The following is a 19,621-nucleotide window of genomic DNA, read 5'->3' on the forward strand; positions in this document are numbered from 1 at the left end:
TGGGAATGGAAGAGAGTGGTATTGTAAGAATCTCCTCTTCCATTGAAAATTGGACCAGTTTTCATACTTCCCCCCCCACACTTGGAAAGGTCACGGTAGCTGAGTTAGGGCTGGCAGGTAGAACACACAGCAGAATACCAAACTGACTTGTAAAGTCACGATTGTTAATTTTAAGCACCTAAAACACCATGAATAAAAATAAGTAAGATGCACCTATGAGCAGCTGGCGCTGAGACCAGAGAGCACAGAATGACCCTCATCTACAGAGCCAAACCCTTCCAGGTTACCGAAGGGGAGACTAAGCAGCTATCGGGAATATTGTCAAATATTGTCATTAAACTAGGGACAATACTAGTTTGCACACCCCAGAACTCCGCCATATTTGTTTAAAACTATTAAACATTCCAGGCAATCATTTTTCCTGTGCTGAGCACTGGTTCCTGTTACTATTTAAGCTGCATTAATACTGATGAGTTAAGTATCTTCAATTAATTTATTGCAGTTACTGAATGAGGTCAAGTAATTAAAAAAAATACAGAGCAGATGATAAATGAAGAATGCACATCTTCTACAGTGTGGCCCAGGAGCAAAAATATGAGTTAAAAGGAATAAGGTATTGTGAAATTATACTTATCACAACTCAAGCAAGGGTAGTATAACTGCTATGACAGTGGTGCAGCTGTAAAATAACTCTAGGAGGCCATCCGTGGGAAAGATTTGAAGGGATGTTTTTATTTTTATTTGTTAACAATCAGAGGAAGCCTGAACTGTAGTCCCCCTAGACAGCCTTCTTCAGATCTTTGCTAACCATTTTTAATTTTTTCCCCAAAAGGACAGTAAAAATCTTCCTTGAAGGACAAGCAAATTTGAGAAGCTGTCTCACTTAACTGTGAAGGGAAATCCTTACATAAAGCTGGGTCAAAGTCTCAGTATAGAATTTTTCCCCCTCTACGGTCTGGCACGGACAGCTCAATCAACCTGAAGCCAAAAGCCTTTATACATCTTTAGTAAAGAAGTTCTGCAATTTGCAAGTTTGATATTGAGTGATGAAAAACTCTACCAGGGGTCATGTAGTTGCTATGACTGAGTGATACTGTTTGATTTACCAAGAAAGTAATAGTCGCAAATCTTGAGGGGGAGGGTGGGGGTAGGGTGGGGTGGGTAATGCCTTTCTCGTAATTGAAATCTGAGAATTTTCACGTGGGCTTGAAAATCTATTACTCAAAAGTTTGAAAACTTCACCGGTAAATCATGACAATGTATACATACCAAAGCCAAATATGATTTGTTTAATCCGCAATGTTTTTTTACCACTCAAGTGGAAATGAGTTCTTTGAAAGCTTTTAACATGCAATGGATGACACAGTCTTTGATAAATGTGAAAGCCTCATTTGGAGTGGATTTTATGTATATATCTCTTTCAAATTTAAAATAAATTCCTACTTGATTACAAACTTCTAAAAAGAGAAGGCAACTAAGTAAGAGTTAATGCAAATTGTAATAGTGTTCTCTTGGATAAGGATTTAAAAAGGAAAAAACAAGCTTGCATGGCCATGCCATTCATGAGAGAAGTTAGATTAGGAAGTTACATTAGAGGAGTTAGATGCATGATGAAAATTACCTTTTAGTTTAAAGTCTTCTCTGAAGACTTTGTACTCAAAGTAAGTATAGAGATTTGATGCATGAACTCTCAAGAGGCTTTTTTTTTTTTTTCCTGAGGAACAATACCAACCACCAGTATGTACTGATGCCATTGTTAGTTGCCTCCCATAATTGCAAAAACATTGCAAAATACAAGGAAAATAGAGGTTATCTATCTCTGCTGAATTTTCAGATAAACACAACACTCAAGCTTACTGTAACAACAAATGTACTAGCAATTTGTCTAGATTTTTTAACATGAATAATTTCTTCAAGAATTTCTACAGCTCAGTAAAATAGAAATGTTTAACAGTAGTCAGGCATCCTATTTTTTTTTTTTTTTTAATGTTCTTATTACATTGGGTATGTATTTAATGAAATCATTCAACTATAGCTAGCTTATAGATATTTAAAAAAAACAGAAATCAATATCCACCATCATGTGAAGGAACGTTACCTAAACAAATTTTTCTCTGTGCAGACTTAAATAATTCAGATGTTACAATCAGTTAGCTACCAAAACTACAAGACTTCAAACATCTCTTGGTTTGCAATCTTCTAACATCTCAACTTGCAGTTCCACTTCGAGAACATACTGATTTCTTTACAAGGCTAGTGACTTCCAGTATTGTGGATCTCTGAAGACATTTTAATACAAATCAGACTGGAAAAAAAAAATAAGGTTGAATAAGCTTTAAAAATGCAGTTCTACTTCATCTCACCCTATGTATTTCTGCACTTTGAAAGAGCTCTCACAATCCTTGCTAAACTTTAGGTTACTTAAACTGAACATAATTTGGCATTGAGTGCTCTTTTTTCTTCTGTCTCTGAAAAAGCAAAGTGCATTGTGTCACAAAGCAAAATCACAATCTGCATTGTGACTTACATCTCGACTTGAGAGACATCATCAGGATTGAGTATGCTGAAACACTGAAATAACTTTTTGAAAATCTTTGAAATAATCTTGCTAATTTGAAGGGGACATCCTGCAATACTATGAAATGAGAATGACAGCTTTCAATAACCATTTTTCAAGTAACAATAATTATTCAATGCATAAAGTGGAAAAGAGTCAGGCTTTGATGGCCTCTCTTTGCTTTTTGTTTTGTCAGGGAGAGGAAGGTTAGCCGATAATTATATATCTAGTAATTATTTAATACAGCTGTTATAAGCATCATGGTTTTGTCAAAGGAGTAATACCTAATCACACATTCTATGTCATAAAGACACAGAATGGCTTGGGTTGGAAAGGACCTTAAAGACCATCTCCCACCCTGCCATGGGTGGTCAAAGCCCCATCCAACCTGGTCTTCAGCACTTCCAGGGAGGGAGCACCCAAAGTTCTTTGGGCACTGCTGAAACAAACAAAAATCCTCTCTGTTTTGTCAGTGGAAAATATCTTTTATTACCTGGTTAGGTAGAAAATGCTAGTGACAGATAAACATGGCATTGCTACAACTCTTACCAAAGTTTTTCTATTTGTTCGCTTCTGTCTCTCCCTGATTTAACATAAAATTGTATGTGTTGGGGGAAACTTTAAACACTCTGCAAATATTTCAGAAGCATGTTCTACAAAACTGTCTTGTGTTCAGGCATTAACGTATACTTCCCTCAAAATCATTTAGTATATAATACTGAAAAGCATATGACCATAGTTACATAGTAGCAGATCAAAGAAAGCACAGGCCTGGATAACATATTGGTGTTTGTTTTTATTTTTTCCTAAAGGAAAAGTTTTTGGAGTGTTTATGAAATGGAAAGTAAAAGATTTTGTTTCAGTATTTTCTATTTTCTATGATGTTGTAACTAAAACTGATACACATACGTCAACCTGAATAAATTGATTGTCAGCATATCTGTCACTTGTAATATCACTAAGTGGGAGAGTTTTTTTTTTTTTTAATTGTTAGCATTTAAAAAAATGCAGCAGTTTTAACTGAAAGCTCCTTCAAAAATAAAACTCACATGCTGCTGTTCTATACCTAACAGGCATAACACAACATGACTGGCAACACAACAAGTTCTTAAATCTAAGTATATATCCACCATTCTTATCTGCAACATTATAAATTATGATCCACCGACACCATACGCTGATGTGAATTAAAAAACAAACAAAATTTTATTAAGACCAAACTGAAACCACAACTCTAATAATTTACAGTAACAATTTCAATGCATAATTTAAGAAGATTACTGATTTTTCACATCCTTTTCCTCTGTACATTCATTCTCCTGTGTACATACTTTACATAGCAGCATCATTACAACTTCCCAGTTGGGATTAGAGTACAAACAGTCTGAGCCACAACTAGTGCAACTTCTTTGGTTCAAAGTGATCAACTCCTTCTTCAAAGGCTTCATAAATTTCTTCCATAGCATGCATGCTACTTTCATAAATCCATGAATTACAAGTCTTTTCTTTAAGTTTCAGGCTCCCATTGAATAATCTGTCCAATTTCAAGATAAGAATTCATCTGATAATCATTAACAATCAAGAAGCTGCACAATATTCTCTAAGCATCTTATGTAGTAGGCATTTAGCTCATTCCCTTCCGGCTGTGGAGTAGCTAAAAGGAAGAAAAAACAAGATGTGAACTTCTCGCTGATTCTGAATAAAAAATTAATATTTTTATCAAAGATCATACCAAACACCTTGCTAGAATTCATCCTATTTTATAAGTATATCCACTATGTTATGAGTAGAAAATTTAGAACATAAAGTATATGTTGCAAAGTCTGTTTATGGTTGTTGTTTGCTTATAAAAGGCTGTAATTAACCAGATTTCCAAGACCCCATTCAGTTGTAACAAATTAAAAAAAAAAAGTGAAAAATGCCTTGTGATTCTTCTGAGTTACAATAAGGTAATCCCTTGTTTTTCTTAAAACTTGTCCTTGGGAAAGGCAAAGTATGAAATGAAGAAGAACAAGAGGCATGTTGAAAAATGTATCCATTTGTACTTAGAACAATCTACCATTTTAGCCATTTTTATACCACTTTAAACCATTTTGGTATACGTAACGTTGCATCATATTATTGATATTGCACATTATATATATTGCATATATATTGATGGTTGACTTAGCGAAGGATGCATTTGAAACGGCACAACGATGAAATCAATGGATTACAATTGCACAGGATGAACTATCATGATCCGTTCTAGTATCTCCTACTTATGATACTGTCAAGTAGTGCTCGAAATTTTGTGACAGAAATTCTGTCTTGCAAAATACTATGGGAACAAGCCTCTGCACCAATGAACCTATTTGACTACAAGTATAGAGCAAATGAAATCAGCAGCAAAACATTGGCTCAAAATGACACTTTTGCATGTGTTTCTAAGATCAGAGTCTGATGTGACTAACTACAAATCCACTGTTACCAACTAAAGCTGCAACTCCACATCAATGTTCGAAAATCATTTCAAAATGAATACTCTTGAGCCGAAGATAGCAACCTATCATATAAAAGCTATTTAACCTATAGTTATCTTCAGTTACTTGAGGAAAATACTCAAGGTTTCAATTAACTCATGGTACAGACTGGCACAATGTTCTGTTATGATCCCTAATCTATGTAGCTGAATCAAGTCAATCTGAGAACTGTTAAGCAAAGTAGATGCTAGATAAAGACTTTCTTTCTACAAAGTTTAAGAATTAACACAGAAGCATAGCATGTAGCAAAGAAAGCATTTTGCTGCAAACCAAATCGGACCTGTTCTTACAAACTAACCTGAGATTTAAAATTTAAAAATTTGTTAACCATAATACTATGAAAGATGTACTTGAAGTACTCAAAAGATGCCTAGCTAAAAATCATATCTGTACTCATGATTTTAGAGATGAAAATATCCCCTCAAAATCTTATAGGAAAGCAAAAAAGTATAATGAAGACATAAACTAAAATGCATTAGTGAGCTACTTGATGGAAAAATACATAATTGACATTAGATGAAATTTAAACTTACTCTTCACTACAGAATAAGCCTCATCTATTTTTCTCCTTATTGATGGATTCTTCAGAGTCACTTTTGCCTGAAGCACACACAAACAAAATAAAATCACTTGATTTTTCCCCCCATGTTAACACTTTAGCAGCAAAGTTAACTTCTTTGTTTTAAACTAGAAAATGACAATAATTAAGAATATGAAATGCTGGAATTTTAGCAAATGACTTTGTCATCATCCAGAATGCATTTATATAAGCAGTCTGAAATCACACAGGGCAAGTTACTTACTATGTTGTTCAATCCCCCCAGCCTGATCACCTACGTTATTAACATAAGAAAATGAAATTGCTGGTATAAGCTTTATTTTTTGTTTACTAAAAGATTGCCACATATAACAGTAACATTACATTTTTTCAAGTATTTCGCAAATACTAACCTTCTGATAGTTGTGAAGCAAAGCCCAAAGTGAAGCTGCTCCTATCCTCTGAACTGCTTCACTATCACTTTCCAAACAGGTAGACAGCACTGCAACAGCCATATCTAATGAGACAAAAACAAAACAAAAACCACCCTCATCTAAAAATATCATCAAATATATACATACGTCTCTATTTTTATCCTTGGAGTGCACTTATTTCTATGACAAGTATTGGTATGGAAGAAGAATTACCAAAGTTATATTATCAGATTGATTAAATTTAAATATGCTCACAAAATTGAAATTAGTGTTTAAAAACACAGAAAAACAAAGATAATGGTGAAAAATAAGAAATTGGTAACAAAACATGTTATGCACAGCCATCAGATATGCACTGGAACTGAGGAAGCCATAAAAGCTTTTTATAACTCCCAGTATCCACAACTTGAGCCTATCATATCAGGATAGAAATTAAGATGTTTCTATTTTCCATAGTAATTACTACATAGGTTATTTTTAACTGATGAGAAATATTTTAACCCTGCAGTAGGCAACTTAATTTTCTAGTCTGATTGAAACCTTTAAGTCTCTTCAAGTCAGATTGTTCACTTCACAAAATGCGCAGATAATGTACATTTATAATTAAGGCAGCAAATCAGCATTGCAGGGGAAAAAATGACAAGGATGGACACTATAAGAGACCTGCTGAGTCTCTTATAAGGAAAGCAGGAGCATTCTCTCTGCAATTAAGAGGGAGAAAGAAACATACCCTTTACAAGCAACTGAGAAAAGTTCTGTCCATGTTGTTACATTAAACATATATGTCATGATCATAACTTCACTGTTATTATAAACAGTTTCAGCACATGCCAAAACATAAAAGTTTGTGTCAACAACCTTGATTTGCAGGAACTAATAAGGTTTTGTCCAAAGTTATGAAAACCCATGGTAGAAATATTTAATAATTCTAAATTAGACTGTTTCAGACAACAACACATGGAATTCTTCGGATCTCCCTCTAAAAAATTAGCTGTTTGAGAAAACTGTAAAAATACTTTAATTCATGTTGAATTACTATATTCAAATGATCAGTCTCATGATATTTTTTAAATGTTTTGCTTTTCTTTTTGTTACAAATTCTTGTTTTTAAGACCATTTCTGACAAAATATCAATTCTATAAAAACTTCAATGAAAATCATTTTAGTATTACTTAGATAGGCATTTCTATAAAGTTCTTGGTCAGGAACCCAAATTACAATGAAAACATGGCATTTTTGAAGATATAACATTTTCTAATAGCTTAAATACCATTTAGGCACTTACCATTAGCTAATATTTTGGGTTTATTTGGTGGACTAAAACAAATGTTATGTAGAATAAGTAGTGCTATATATTGGCTATTCTTGTGCCTGTTTTTACACATTTCCACGATCTGTTCTATAAAACCATTTATCTTCATAATCATTTGCTGTCCATCTTCTCCAAAAGATATGTTCAGTAGCAGCTTTAGCCAAAGAATACATATGTTACTAGGATTTTTATGACTTCCTTTTGGTAATGAAAGGGACAAAAAGTTCTGCAGGAAGTTACTCTGTCAGAAGGAAGAAAAAAGATGTTAGGATATATTGTAGTCCATGTTTTCTCCACTAATGTGTGACCTTCCAATCTGTATGCTTGATCAAAACCTAGTACTGATGTTTTTATTTATATATTAATGTTTTATTTAAACATAAATATTTTAACATTATAGTATATATAAACATTTGTGTTATATATTGGTTTATAGATAACTTTAAAGAATCCATATCTTGGTTAAAAAGTTTATATGGTATATGTAATCATTTATGTAGTAGATACTTAAAAATTGGACCAACACAATACATTTATTTGAAGTACAATTTCTAACACTACCTAAGCGTTTTACTTTGTGCTTAGTGTTTTTGCCCCCAAATGAGATAGAAACAATATAACTGAATCAATGCAGTATTACTGTGTATGCAGTATACTGTGTTATTGATTACTTACTTATATGAACAAGTGTTAAATGTATAGTATCCTCCCCTTCACAGGTCATGAGGGGGCATTGGGAGGAATGTCTGATATGTCAGGGGGTCATATCAACATCCAGGGGAACCTCAGCAAGCTGAAGAAATGGGCTGACAAGTATCTCAAAGTTCAACAAGGAGAAGAATGTAGGGAGGAACAAACCCATTACATGCTGGGGGCCATCCAGCTGAAAAACAGCTTTGCAGAAAAGGACCTGGGAGTCCTGGTGGACACCAAGTTGAACATGAAAGACATCGAGGCTTTGGAGCGTGTCCAGAGAAGGGCTATGAAGCTGGTGAAGGGCATGGAACACATGTCCTATGAGAAGCAGCTGAGGGAACTGGGCTTGTTTAGTCTGGAGAAGAAAAGGCTCGGAAGACCTTATCACTCTCTACAGTTACCTGAGAGGCAGTTGTGGGGAGCTGGGGATCGGCCTCTTGCAGATTACTAGAGATAGGACTAGACAGAATGGATTCAAAGTTGTGCCAGGGGAGGTTCAGGTTGGAAATTAGGAGAAATTTATTCTCAGTAAGAGTGGTTATGCATTGGAATGGGTTGCCCAGGGAGATGGTGGAATCACTGTCCCTGAGGGTGTTTAAGGAAAGGTTGGATGCGATGCTTAGGGACATGGTTTAGTGGGCAATATTAGTGGTAGGGGATGGTTGGACCAGATGACCTTGGAGGTCTTTTCCAACCTTAACAATTCTATGATCCTATAAGTCAGCAATGTGACCTTACCACAAAGAAAAGGTAAACTGGGCTACATATTCCCAGCAGGTGGAGAGGTGATACTTTCACTCTACTCAGTAATCGTGAGGCTGGAGTACTATGGCCAATTCTGTACCTCACCCAGCACATGAGAGACATGAGCATACTGGAGAGTCCAACAAAGGGCCACAAAGATGATTAAGGGACTAGAGCATGTCATATATGGGGAAAGGCTGAAAGAGATGGGACAGTTTAGCTTTAATCACAAGATATTCCATATTGAAGCATGAGGTTTTATTAAGAAGAAGAAAGTGCATATACGACATTGTGAAAAATCAGTAAATATTATTTACCTTATGAATAATGCCTCTACAGTCATGAGACAAAGCAAGGTTAGAAAGAAGATTGAAGACCACCTGCTGAAGTGAGCTGTTATCATTTGATACTTGAGAAGCCAATTTCAAGATGTTATGCATTAATGAATTGCCAGCTGCACTTCGTACAGAAAGTGATGGCTGTCCACTGCTGACCCAACAAAGTGAAGTACAACCTTAAGGAAATTAAACGTTTATCAGATGAGGAATGTACATATTCATTAAAAAAAATAAAAAAAATCCATCTAAAGAGAGGCTGAACAGCTCAAAGACCAAGCTGGGACTTTTAAAAGGATTTTTTTTATTGTTGTTTTGTTTTTAATTCCTTTGAACCACAGTGAAGTAAATGGGATGTGCTTTGAATAGAAAAGTGACTCAAATGGAGCACTTTACAGGAATAGCAGTCTACTTTTCTAGAATCTAAGAGTTTATTCTGCTGTTAAAAAAAAGTCATTGTTCTGTCTCAGAATGTATCCTGGTACATTATATCCAAGGCATTATAAAACTGTGTGTCATGAGAATCCAAAGTGACCCTATGAAACTGGTTCACAAATCTTGTCCGTACTCTGAAACTTTTATTTTCTTAAAGTACTTTTCTGAGAAACAAGTGTTGTCTGGAGCTATCATTACTTTGTACCACATTACCAAGCAAAATACTATGCTACAGGACTACAAGCTCAAATTAGCACAGCAGCAGGGAACAAGTAAGTTGCCAATACAATGTTTATGCATGAATGTGCACGTATACATTTTAATTTAGTGGTATTTGCCAACTGCAACTGTGGTTAATTATTTACATGGCAAGAGTAAATAAAAACAAAACAGTCTTTAACCATTACAAACATCTGCATCATTTATTTGACTGCACTAAGGGAAAGCGGTTAATCAGCTCAAACTAGGTAAGTAAGTTTGAGTCACCTCAAAAATCAACAACCATGAACATAAAGAGAAAAACATTTATCCAAAACCTTATTAGCAAGAAAAATACAAATATAGCCTGGAGGCAGAGGAACAGGAAAGACCATCAGAACTTTAAGCTTGATTTCCAGTATGTCACAAAGCCTTATATTGCCTGCTTTTAAATTTATATCCTGTGTGTGGCTAATTTATGCATGCATTTCTTAAGTCCATATTAAAAACAAAAATAAACAACACCTCATTATGAAAAAGTACATTGCAAACTGATTTGAGGTCTGGAGACATTAACTTAAAAAGAATGTAAAAATGTTCAGTTATGTTCTGTTAGTATATTTTAACTAAGCTAATTCTTAAAGGTGTATTTATAGGGAGAAAACAACATACTTATATGGCTCTCTTCAAGCCACTAGCAAATTGTTATCTCAGTCAATAAACCAGGTTATATGGAATGAGGCTTCTATTAGCAGGGATAATTACTCTGAGAATTCCTTCAGTTAAAAAAAATCTTTACACAAAATATACTTTCATCAAACACAAGTTAACTAAGCCAGATATATAAATAGAAGAAATATAACAAATATAACATGGAATTAAATTATAATATTGAATAATTCAAAACCAGAATCTTCTCAATAAGAGCTTAAATACAAAGCGTATAAAATACTGATATACTGTTCTCAGTGATACAATTCCCAAAGTTGTATTTCTGTAGTATACTAAGTTTGGTAGGGCTTTCAGAGTAACCCTCAAATATGGTTTGAATTAAATGTTATTTAATCCTTTAACACACCTGTATTCTTGTTAAAACCAACATAGTGAAATGGGATCTGAGCAAAAGTCTTGAATGTATTAAAATCAAAACTGTTGATGTACTTTGATGGACTAGACCAGTGCTTTTATACTCTGCTCTTAATGCTATCCTAATTCTTTTAAAATATGTTGATGTATTACATCACAGAGTGACTCTCATACCTGCAGGATAGTTTGCCGTGTAGACACAAAGCAAATGCAGAGCAATTTCCATTGAGGAGTCATCTATTAAAAACCATGGCCATAGCAAATTCAGAACAGGAACAAGATGAACTTTGAGTGCTGCCATCTATGAGAACACAAGGAAGAATGAAAACTATTTTATTAAATACACTGAAGTATAAACGAAGTGAGAAAAGCATACTTTTTATCTTGTTGTGTCCCATTAGTTTGGTTTAAAGGACTGTATAGAGAGAAGCAAAACCCCACAACATTAATGAAAGATCCATGATTCTCGCAAGACATTTATAGCCATTGTTCAGTTGTTCATACTTTAACTTCTTCAGTGAGTATCTTGAAATTCTTTTTAGTAATATATATGCCTACACTTTATAAACCATACAAACCTTAGTATTAAAATATTTTGGCAGCAAGTATTTTTGTTTCAGGTCAGCTTCATAATATATGATTACTGAATATTATTTGCTAGCAATTAAATTTAGTGCTCTGGGGAATTATGTCAGTAAGCCAAACTTGTCTAGAACTACTCTGAAACGTTTTAATTACTGAGAGACACGCAGATAAAAGTAAAGATTTATTCACTCCAGCTGTGATTGTTGAAGAGCTACCTATTCTACAGTTTTGTTCTACTCCAGTTAAACTAATTGGAACTCAAAAAGCATGGAAATAGAATAATGCAGTTCTACAGAGCAAATAATAGAATAGTTCAATTATCAACAACAACGTCCATCTGTCCTTCAAGAAAATGTCTCTGAAGATCCTTGATGAAAACAGGAAAAATGCTCAATAACCTCATTTATTTTTTTTTCCTTTGTGTAAAGGTAAAGTTCTTGATTCTAGAAAAGAAAAGTTGCATCAGTGTAGCTGAAGCACTGGTATATGGGAACCTTAGGGATAAGCAAATTGCTGATGTAGGCCTATAATTTACATGGTGTTCTGTATACAAAAAGGGGACTAACATATGACTTCAAGAGGGGCACCTCTAGAAGGAATTACTTACTTTGCATTCTTCATTCCGAAAGAGGCAGTTTCTAAGGAGCTGCATAGCACATCTTAATTGCTTGTTAAGGCTATCCTCCTATTTAGAGAAAAAACTTGAAGATCATAAACACAAACAGAATTCATTTTGCGCGATGAAGGAAACATATTTCAGTGGAGCGGTGCAAATCTAAGATACCAATGTTCAGGACAGATATCTTCCACAGAGTTTCCTTCTGATTTCAGGTCAGATTAATCTCAGCTATCTTAAAACACTTATACTAAAGCCATTTACAGCAAGTTACTTGAACGCCTCCTCCTGTCTCTTTATAACTCACATTAATTCTAAGGGAACTGACCTGGCCAAATGCAGAGATCTGTAATGCAGAGCTCCATTTCTCTTATCACTAATGTAGAATTAGAGGGAATGCTTTCTGTGTTTGATTTGTTCCATCCTAAAGAAGACATCTAAAAAAAAGTCAGATGAATCACTTCATAAAAGAACCTATTTTTCTTCCCTAAACAAGATAAAACAAGGATAAAAACAAGGATAAACTAACTCTATCTTGCAGATCTCTGTATTTGGTCAGACCAATACATCCTTATATTCCCTGTGTCTTAGCTCCCTATCCTTAATACAGGAAAGTTTCCAACCTGGTAAGAATAGTACAAAGATAAATACAGCCCTTTGGACAGTGAGGTACTATATAGACATTCAAGCGAACAAAATACCTATCCTTATGGTAGCGTTCTGACACTAAAAGACTAATGATGGCTGACCTCTAACAAGGTTGATGCATAAAACCAATTCTGAAAGTGGATCTAATTCCAGTAAGCTTCTTCAATCCAGAAGACTATTTCTGTTTTATCAAGTATAAAGGAAAACAGAGGTAAAGTAGGATTCATGCTTAGCCCCCAATAATGTGAAGAAAAAATGCTTACTTATAAATCATACTACGTGAACTTGCTGACAGTCAAAACAAAAGGAATACATACGTCATCATTACAAACACATTTATAACTGGTGTGCCTCATTTTTAACTAAACAAAATGCTATTCACAAAGTTCCTTCAAGAATTTCTTGATGAATTATTTTATTTAAATAAACAAACAGCAATAAATCCTATCAAATGTCACACGTTACAATTAATACTTCAGATGTAAGCTGCTAGCTGTTTAAAAATTAGATGGTATTGATGGCACTGTTTATTTATTTATTCATTTATTTTTTTTTAGGATATCTTCATTCTTCACTAATCCTCCTGTTTCCTCCACCACCACAAATGAACAACAGCACACTCACACATGATGAACCAACCTACAGTCCCAGCTCAATGGAGAAGTCTGTTGTCTTCTGCAATTTTTTTCCAGAGACTTCTTCATAGAACATAAAAAAAATCCTTCTGGCTGTTTAAGGTCACCTTTCTCAGAGGATTTTTTTATTCATTTTCTGTCAGATTTTAAATTCCTTCCACATTTAACAAGATTCAAACGTCTGCAGCTTCCCCTTCTCAGCCCAATAAATATAAAAAAAACCGAGCTGACTCCAACCTCAACGGGCATACCCAAAACAAGAAAACTTTCAGCTTATCCCTCCTTCAAGGGATAATAAAGGTGTTTAGGAGATTTCAAGAAAAATTGTGACCTTCGAATCTCAGGGTCAAACTCAAATTCTTTTAAGAGGTCATTGTTACAAAACACACTTCCATACCCTCACAAATGAAGGCTAATGTCTGTTTGTGCCAATGCCAAAGAGAAAAATTCTATCCAGCTTAAACAACGCAGACCTATCCTGCAGAAAGATATTTACTGCAATTGCTGCATCATCTGGAATTGGATGAGATATCAAATTTGACATCAGAAGTCATTGCTTGTATTTTAATAATTCTCTTAAATGAAAATGGTAGAAAATAGGCAGATTGCAACAATAATCCCATCAAACTATAAATAGTCTATGTCTAGATGTGGTAAGGAAGAGCTGGGTCATTGTACATGTAGAATCTGGAATGATTGTAAGTTAAATAAAAGCTAAACAAAAAGACTTGGGAACAGAGAGAATGTGGGAGTACAGGTAGTGGGATAAGCACAAGTAAAAGAGCACTGAAAAGAAACTAATGACAGGGTCAATTGAGTCAATAAGAGATCGAAGTGCCCAGTCCAAGGATGTAGGACAGAAAGACCTACAGACCTTCCAGAACTGGAAGCCAGATAATATGAGAACTTAAAGAATATAAAAACATAACTTGGATGCACAAGTAGAATGCAACTACTTGTGGGGTGGCAAGGTGATTGACCAAAACAGGAAAAGACAGAAAACGGCTAGCACCAACTGAAAGACACAGAAAGAAAACCTGAGAAATAGAAAAAGGTCAGAAAAATTAGTTGGATTGGGCAGGACCATGACTGCAAAGGATGAAAGTCCAGCTATGTTTGAAAAATAATACAGATAACACAGGACTATTAGACATTGTTGTAAGCTAAAAAAAATCATAAATTGCAAACACTGACAGGTGGAAAACAGATAAACGTGCATGTGTGTGAATATTCGGAACTGAACTTCTGAAGTCTCAAACAAAAGCTCTTTTGTTCCTGGCTTCAACCAGAATGGACTGGCTGCTAGTTCAGATAGCCTCAAATAAAAGTGGGAAGTCCTGAATCCCACAGTTAATAAAGGGACATGAGACAGAAACACCAATTCAGAGGCTGATCATGCATTGTACTTCACACACAAATTACTTAGATTAAAGAAAATGGGGGCTTAAAGTTCTGGAAAGAAAAGCTGTCCGTCTCTGAGGAAAACAAAGTGGGGGGAGAGGGAGGAAGGCTTTGGCTGTGAACACCCAGGACTGGTACCTGAGCAGCTGCACAGCATGAACCAATGAACTTTCTGCCAGACCTTCCTGAACCAGCAGTGTTCAGCAGCATTGCCCTAATGGGAAATTGAGAACTAATGAACATAACTCTGGGTGTGAGAGCAAGTTGATGAAATAATCAAGTTCGCAAAAGCTCCATAAAGAAGCCCATAAAGAAGACTCTTAAAGAAGCCCTATTATCCAGAACCACCACAAGCTGTCATTTACTCTGACTCACCTGTGACAGCTACCAACAGTATCCATGTCAATGAAAAAAAAAAGAGGGCTGAGAAGTGCCATATTATATCAAGGTGGGTTTTGTTTGTTTGGCTAGTTGTTTTTGTTTGTTTGTTTTTGTGTTACCTTTTTTCTCTGTGCTTTCCCAGGCTTTAGAGAATCCAAATTCAGCTGTACATGAATATGTTTCATCTGTTCTATACAATTGTCTATCAGGTCAACTGGAAGACAAAAATCATTAATATTTAGAAGATAATTCAAAATTAAGATAGAAAATAATTCATAATTAATTTTAATTCCTAAAAAAGGAATTCAAAATACCCTTTAAAATATGAAATTTCAAAACTACTGAAAAGAAAACAATAAAAAAAATTAAGAGGATGGGTTACTAACATCTTCTGGCAATACAACAATGGCCATTATGGAACATAAAATATCTTGCTTGCAATGATCTTGATTGCTGTTACCCTCCTGAACTGAAATTTAAAGATTCAGTTCTACAAATTCTGTAACTTATAATATTTCTTTATATCAGAAAATTACTACTACAGTTCTTGAGATGGATTGTGTCTAGTAGAACAATCTCAAGAACCAAAAATATAATGTCCAAAGGAGGGACTGATAAGATGGAAGGTGGAAAGTAATTTTTGATTAATTCTTTTTATGATCTTTTTCGAAATACTCCTAGCTCTGTATTAGTTACAAGTTGCTGAAACAAGACAGACAGTTGTCAAAGATGGAGACTGTTAGGCTAGCATATGAAAATGAATTGGGAAGAAGAGGAAAACAAATCATAATTCTTCAGCTTATCTTCAACAATGCTGCACAGAAGACTAACTTCAAAAGGTTAAGGCATGCATTTATCTCGCTTAAGTACATCCCCACCACAGTAGATTTGCTACATGCAAGGTGAGACAAAGAAAAGCAGATGTTCAGTTCCCTAAGACACTCCTAGTGTGAAGAGACCTCCAGTTTTGAATGAATGAATATGCTGCTAGCTGTAAAAGCTCACAGCGCTTCTCATTCTAACATAACATTTTTTTAACCATGAAGTTTTGGACTGGACAAAACAAAGTATCTGTAGCTGAAAAAGTTTTAATTATTAATAAAATTTCTCCATTAAAATCTGCAAAAAATGCCTCTGAAAACTAGGTCTTTTATTTTGACAAAGGACATAATTTAAAAACTGTGAAATTTGATTTATAAAGCATTTAACGTACATTTTTAAATGCTCACCTTCTAAAGCACATTTCTGGGCGCTTTTACTGACAGCCAACAGAGACAGCAATGCACTTACAGCAACTTCCTTCAGCACATCTTTTGAAGATTTCCTTTCACAGACCTACAAATAAAGCAATTTCATCACCATATTGAAAAAGTGATCATATTAAAAGTAGCATTCATATTGTAAATATGTTACCAGAGTCTATATGCTCATTCTGATGATTCATCACTATTTTCCTATCTGGAATTCTCCCTCTTTAAATTCATGTTTATAGTTTATTTACACTGAAGTGTTTTATTATTTTCTCTAAGTAAAAGAGATGAGAGAGTGATGGAAAGGGAAAGTATTTCTGAGCCCACTCCTTTTATTCTTTTCTTAACATGCTACTTTCCTAAAGCCTCAATACTGGGATTCCACAGACCATTTCTAATATTCAGGAATACTATTACAACATACTTCAGTGCAATTTGACTTCCCTTCAACAGAATGAGAAGGAACATTACATATCAATGAAATTATTTAGAGTAAAAATATCATTGACCCAGATAATTTTAAAATACTCTTCCAACAGGATAAAAATGGCAGCGTATTTCTGTACCCCTTATCTTCGTCTTTGCTATTACCTTGCATTTCTAATAATGTAAATGTAAACTCTATACTTTCAAAGGAATATATTTGGAGTCATATAACAAGAGACTTAAAAGACTGAGAATTGTTTGTGCTTTATATATTATCTACTGGGGAATTTTGTCTGTCTAGCAATTTTCCCTCAAAATGTTTCCCATGTAAAATGAAAATTGTATATAATGTAATCAGAAGAATATAGTAAAGTTGGAACTGGTGCTGGATTATGGCAAAGGAAAAATTTATTTTGAAGTCAGCCTAAAATCCAGCATTTAAATAAAAGCTTACTTCAGCCAAAAATCTTGTAAGTACCTAGACAAGGACTACCTAACTTTTTTGCTGCTACACATACATCACATATTCAGCCTCTTATTGCCCTCTGTCCTCTAACTAGTAATTGTCTAACATATCTTTCAAATTTCAATATGCAATAAAATATCCGTGTTTGTCCTAGGGTTATCACTGATTTGTTCAGTGCTACCAGAACTAAAAACATCAAGAAATAAGGACTAGTACGTTAATGACTTAAAAAGAAGATAATTCAATATAGACAACTGACAGAAAATAGATCAACAAAGCATGAACCTGGGACTTCTGTGATTTAGCCATTCAGAACCTTTTAGCCCGTTAAATTGCTACTTGTTTATATATATTTTTAAATATAATAATCATTATGCAAAAATGAAACAAAAAAACAAACAACAAAACATATTTCCTCATCAGTCTCTCAGGTGTTTTCCTTTGATTAAAATACTACGTGGTCAGTTAGAACTGATTAAATAACTACGCTTGGTTGTACATTTGTGTATATATACATATATATACACATACTTTTATGTATTTTTTTAAGCTTCCATTTTGTCTGTTTTCTAAATTTCACCCTAAGATCTAGCAAAAAGTCCATCCTTCTTTGAAACATATTCTTTTCTTTGTATTTTTCCTTATTCTGCAATTAAGATTTTCAGATTATAATAAAAAGGACAATTTATGTCAATCATAGGGAACACATAATAATTAATTGATGACTGCCTACTAGATGAGTGGAAAAAATAGCTATGTGTAAACTCATAACACCTTCAAATAGCAGATCCTGTGGTTTTAGCTTATTAATATTATGGCATTAAAAAGAGAATGGACACCTTCAATTCTTTTTGTAGATTATGATTAATAAGTTTAAGATGTCCTTTAAATCTTCAGCAGATCTGGCTATGTTAGTCTGCACCCACTAGGTTAGTTAAAGGGGAGATTACATACTTTACAAAATATTACAAGTTTTATATCCAGAAAAAGAGTAGAATTTAAACTTGAGATTTTGCATATACATTATGGTTTTTTTATTATTTTTATTTCTTATCTTGAAAACGCATATATAAAGGTTAAAGTTTACATATATAGAAGTACCTAGGCCTTTCAAAGTCAGTAGGTGTGTTTATTGCATACAACCAATTTAGTAAAGCATATTTAGTACCTGGTCACACTTGCAGACGTAAGTGACCATTTGCCATTGTATATAATCCATTCTATAGATTTTAGGTAGTTAGGATGTTTAATGGAGATAACTGATTGCTTAAAAATTCCCATCCTTAAGTTAGTCAATTATTTGCTTGAGTGCTTCTCTTTGACCATATTTACCATCATCAATTATATTAATAGCTTACTTTACATACTATAGCCTCCTATTTCAACTGTTTCTCAATGGGTACCATGTAAAAAATAAATAAATGAGTAGATGTAACTAAATGTATATTCTCTGCTTTCAGAAAACTGAAGCTGCTTCTTTTCTAGTTCTATTATTTTTGAGAATCATAGCAGATATATACCCTTTCATGTAATATAAGAACAAGTTATCTTTTCAGTTCTTCTTTGAGGTTATTCTACAAGGATTCAGCAACCATAGGAAGAGAGCAGATGAGATGATACTAAGACAGCATTATTGTAGTCACACTACATGTCATAAATATGTATCAACTGATATATATTCAACACACAATATTTAACATAGCAAAATAGGTCTAAATGTGATAACATAAAAAAAGTTAAGTGACTCCAGAACACTAGAAATTGAGAGTTACTTTAGGTTTTATGAAACTTGTGTCTTGTAGTCAAACACTACTGAACTAAAAAAAATAAAATAAAAAGCATTGGTAAATGGAAGTGTTTCAGTTTCAGCAAACGTTTTAGTATCTTTACTCATGGATAAATATTATTGTTACAGTGACAAACTGCACATATTTTAAAGGACAATGAGCAGAGACAGAATGGATAATGTAAGGGAAGATAGACAAATTTCATATACAACTTATGTTATTGCTAAGTAATGGAAGATTTTAATTTTTACCTCCGTTTATTTACAGACTGTTATTCTGGGCAGTACAAAAAAAGTATAAATAAAAATAATGAGATTACTGTAGGAAAGAGAATATTCAGAATAATTATCTTAGAAAACACCTTGTCACCAATATATATTATGTGAGGCAACAAGTTTCTGAGAGACTTGATGAAAATACGCTATCTGGACGACTTAAAACTAGTTTGGAAAAATATAGTAATATTAAGTGCATTTAAGCAATACTGCTCTTACATTATGTGGGAATGAACTGAAGGTCTTACTGGTTCATTTTCATTCACTTTTTTTTCTTTTTTTTTTTTTTTTTAA

The 19,621-nt window shown here is 34.0% G+C and overlaps 1 protein-coding gene across 7 annotated transcripts in view; it reads right to left on the reverse strand.

Moving 5' to 3' along the window:
• Positions 1-3,740: 3,740 nt before the first annotated feature.
• RTTN (rotatin) overlaps positions 3,741-19,621 on the reverse strand; it is an 83,522-nt gene continuing 67,641 nt past the window's right edge. For 4 of the 7 annotated variants that reach the window (XM_038174953.2, XM_027451906.3, XM_072034810.1 and 1 more), the window contains 9 exons: positions 16,353-16,458; positions 15,243-15,337; positions 12,050-12,127; positions 11,032-11,158; positions 9,121-9,317; positions 7,337-7,604; positions 6,031-6,134; positions 5,613-5,679; positions 3,741-4,211 (listed from right to left, as the gene is read on the reverse strand). In XM_038174953.2, the coding sequence (XP_038030881.2) occupies positions 4,129-4,211; positions 5,613-5,679; positions 6,031-6,134; positions 7,337-7,604; positions 9,121-9,317; positions 11,032-11,158; positions 12,050-12,127; positions 15,243-15,337; positions 16,353-16,458 (1,125 nt within the window). In that variant the 3' untranslated portion in view covers positions 3,741-4,128. Of the gene's footprint in view, positions 4,212-5,612; positions 5,680-6,030; positions 6,135-7,336; positions 7,605-9,120; positions 9,318-11,031; positions 11,159-12,049; positions 12,144-12,386; positions 12,496-15,242; positions 15,338-16,352; positions 16,459-19,621 lie in introns of those variants that run through there. The other 3 variants (XM_038174955.2, XR_005263470.2, XM_072034809.1) reach the window with 3 other exon arrangements.

The sequence above is a fragment of the Anas platyrhynchos genome, chromosome 2 (genome assembly GCF_047663525.1).
Source record: "Anas platyrhynchos isolate ZD024472 breed Pekin duck chromosome 2, IASCAAS_PekinDuck_T2T, whole genome shotgun sequence".
Lineage (NCBI taxonomy): Eukaryota > Metazoa > Chordata > Aves > Anseriformes > Anatidae > Anas > Anas platyrhynchos.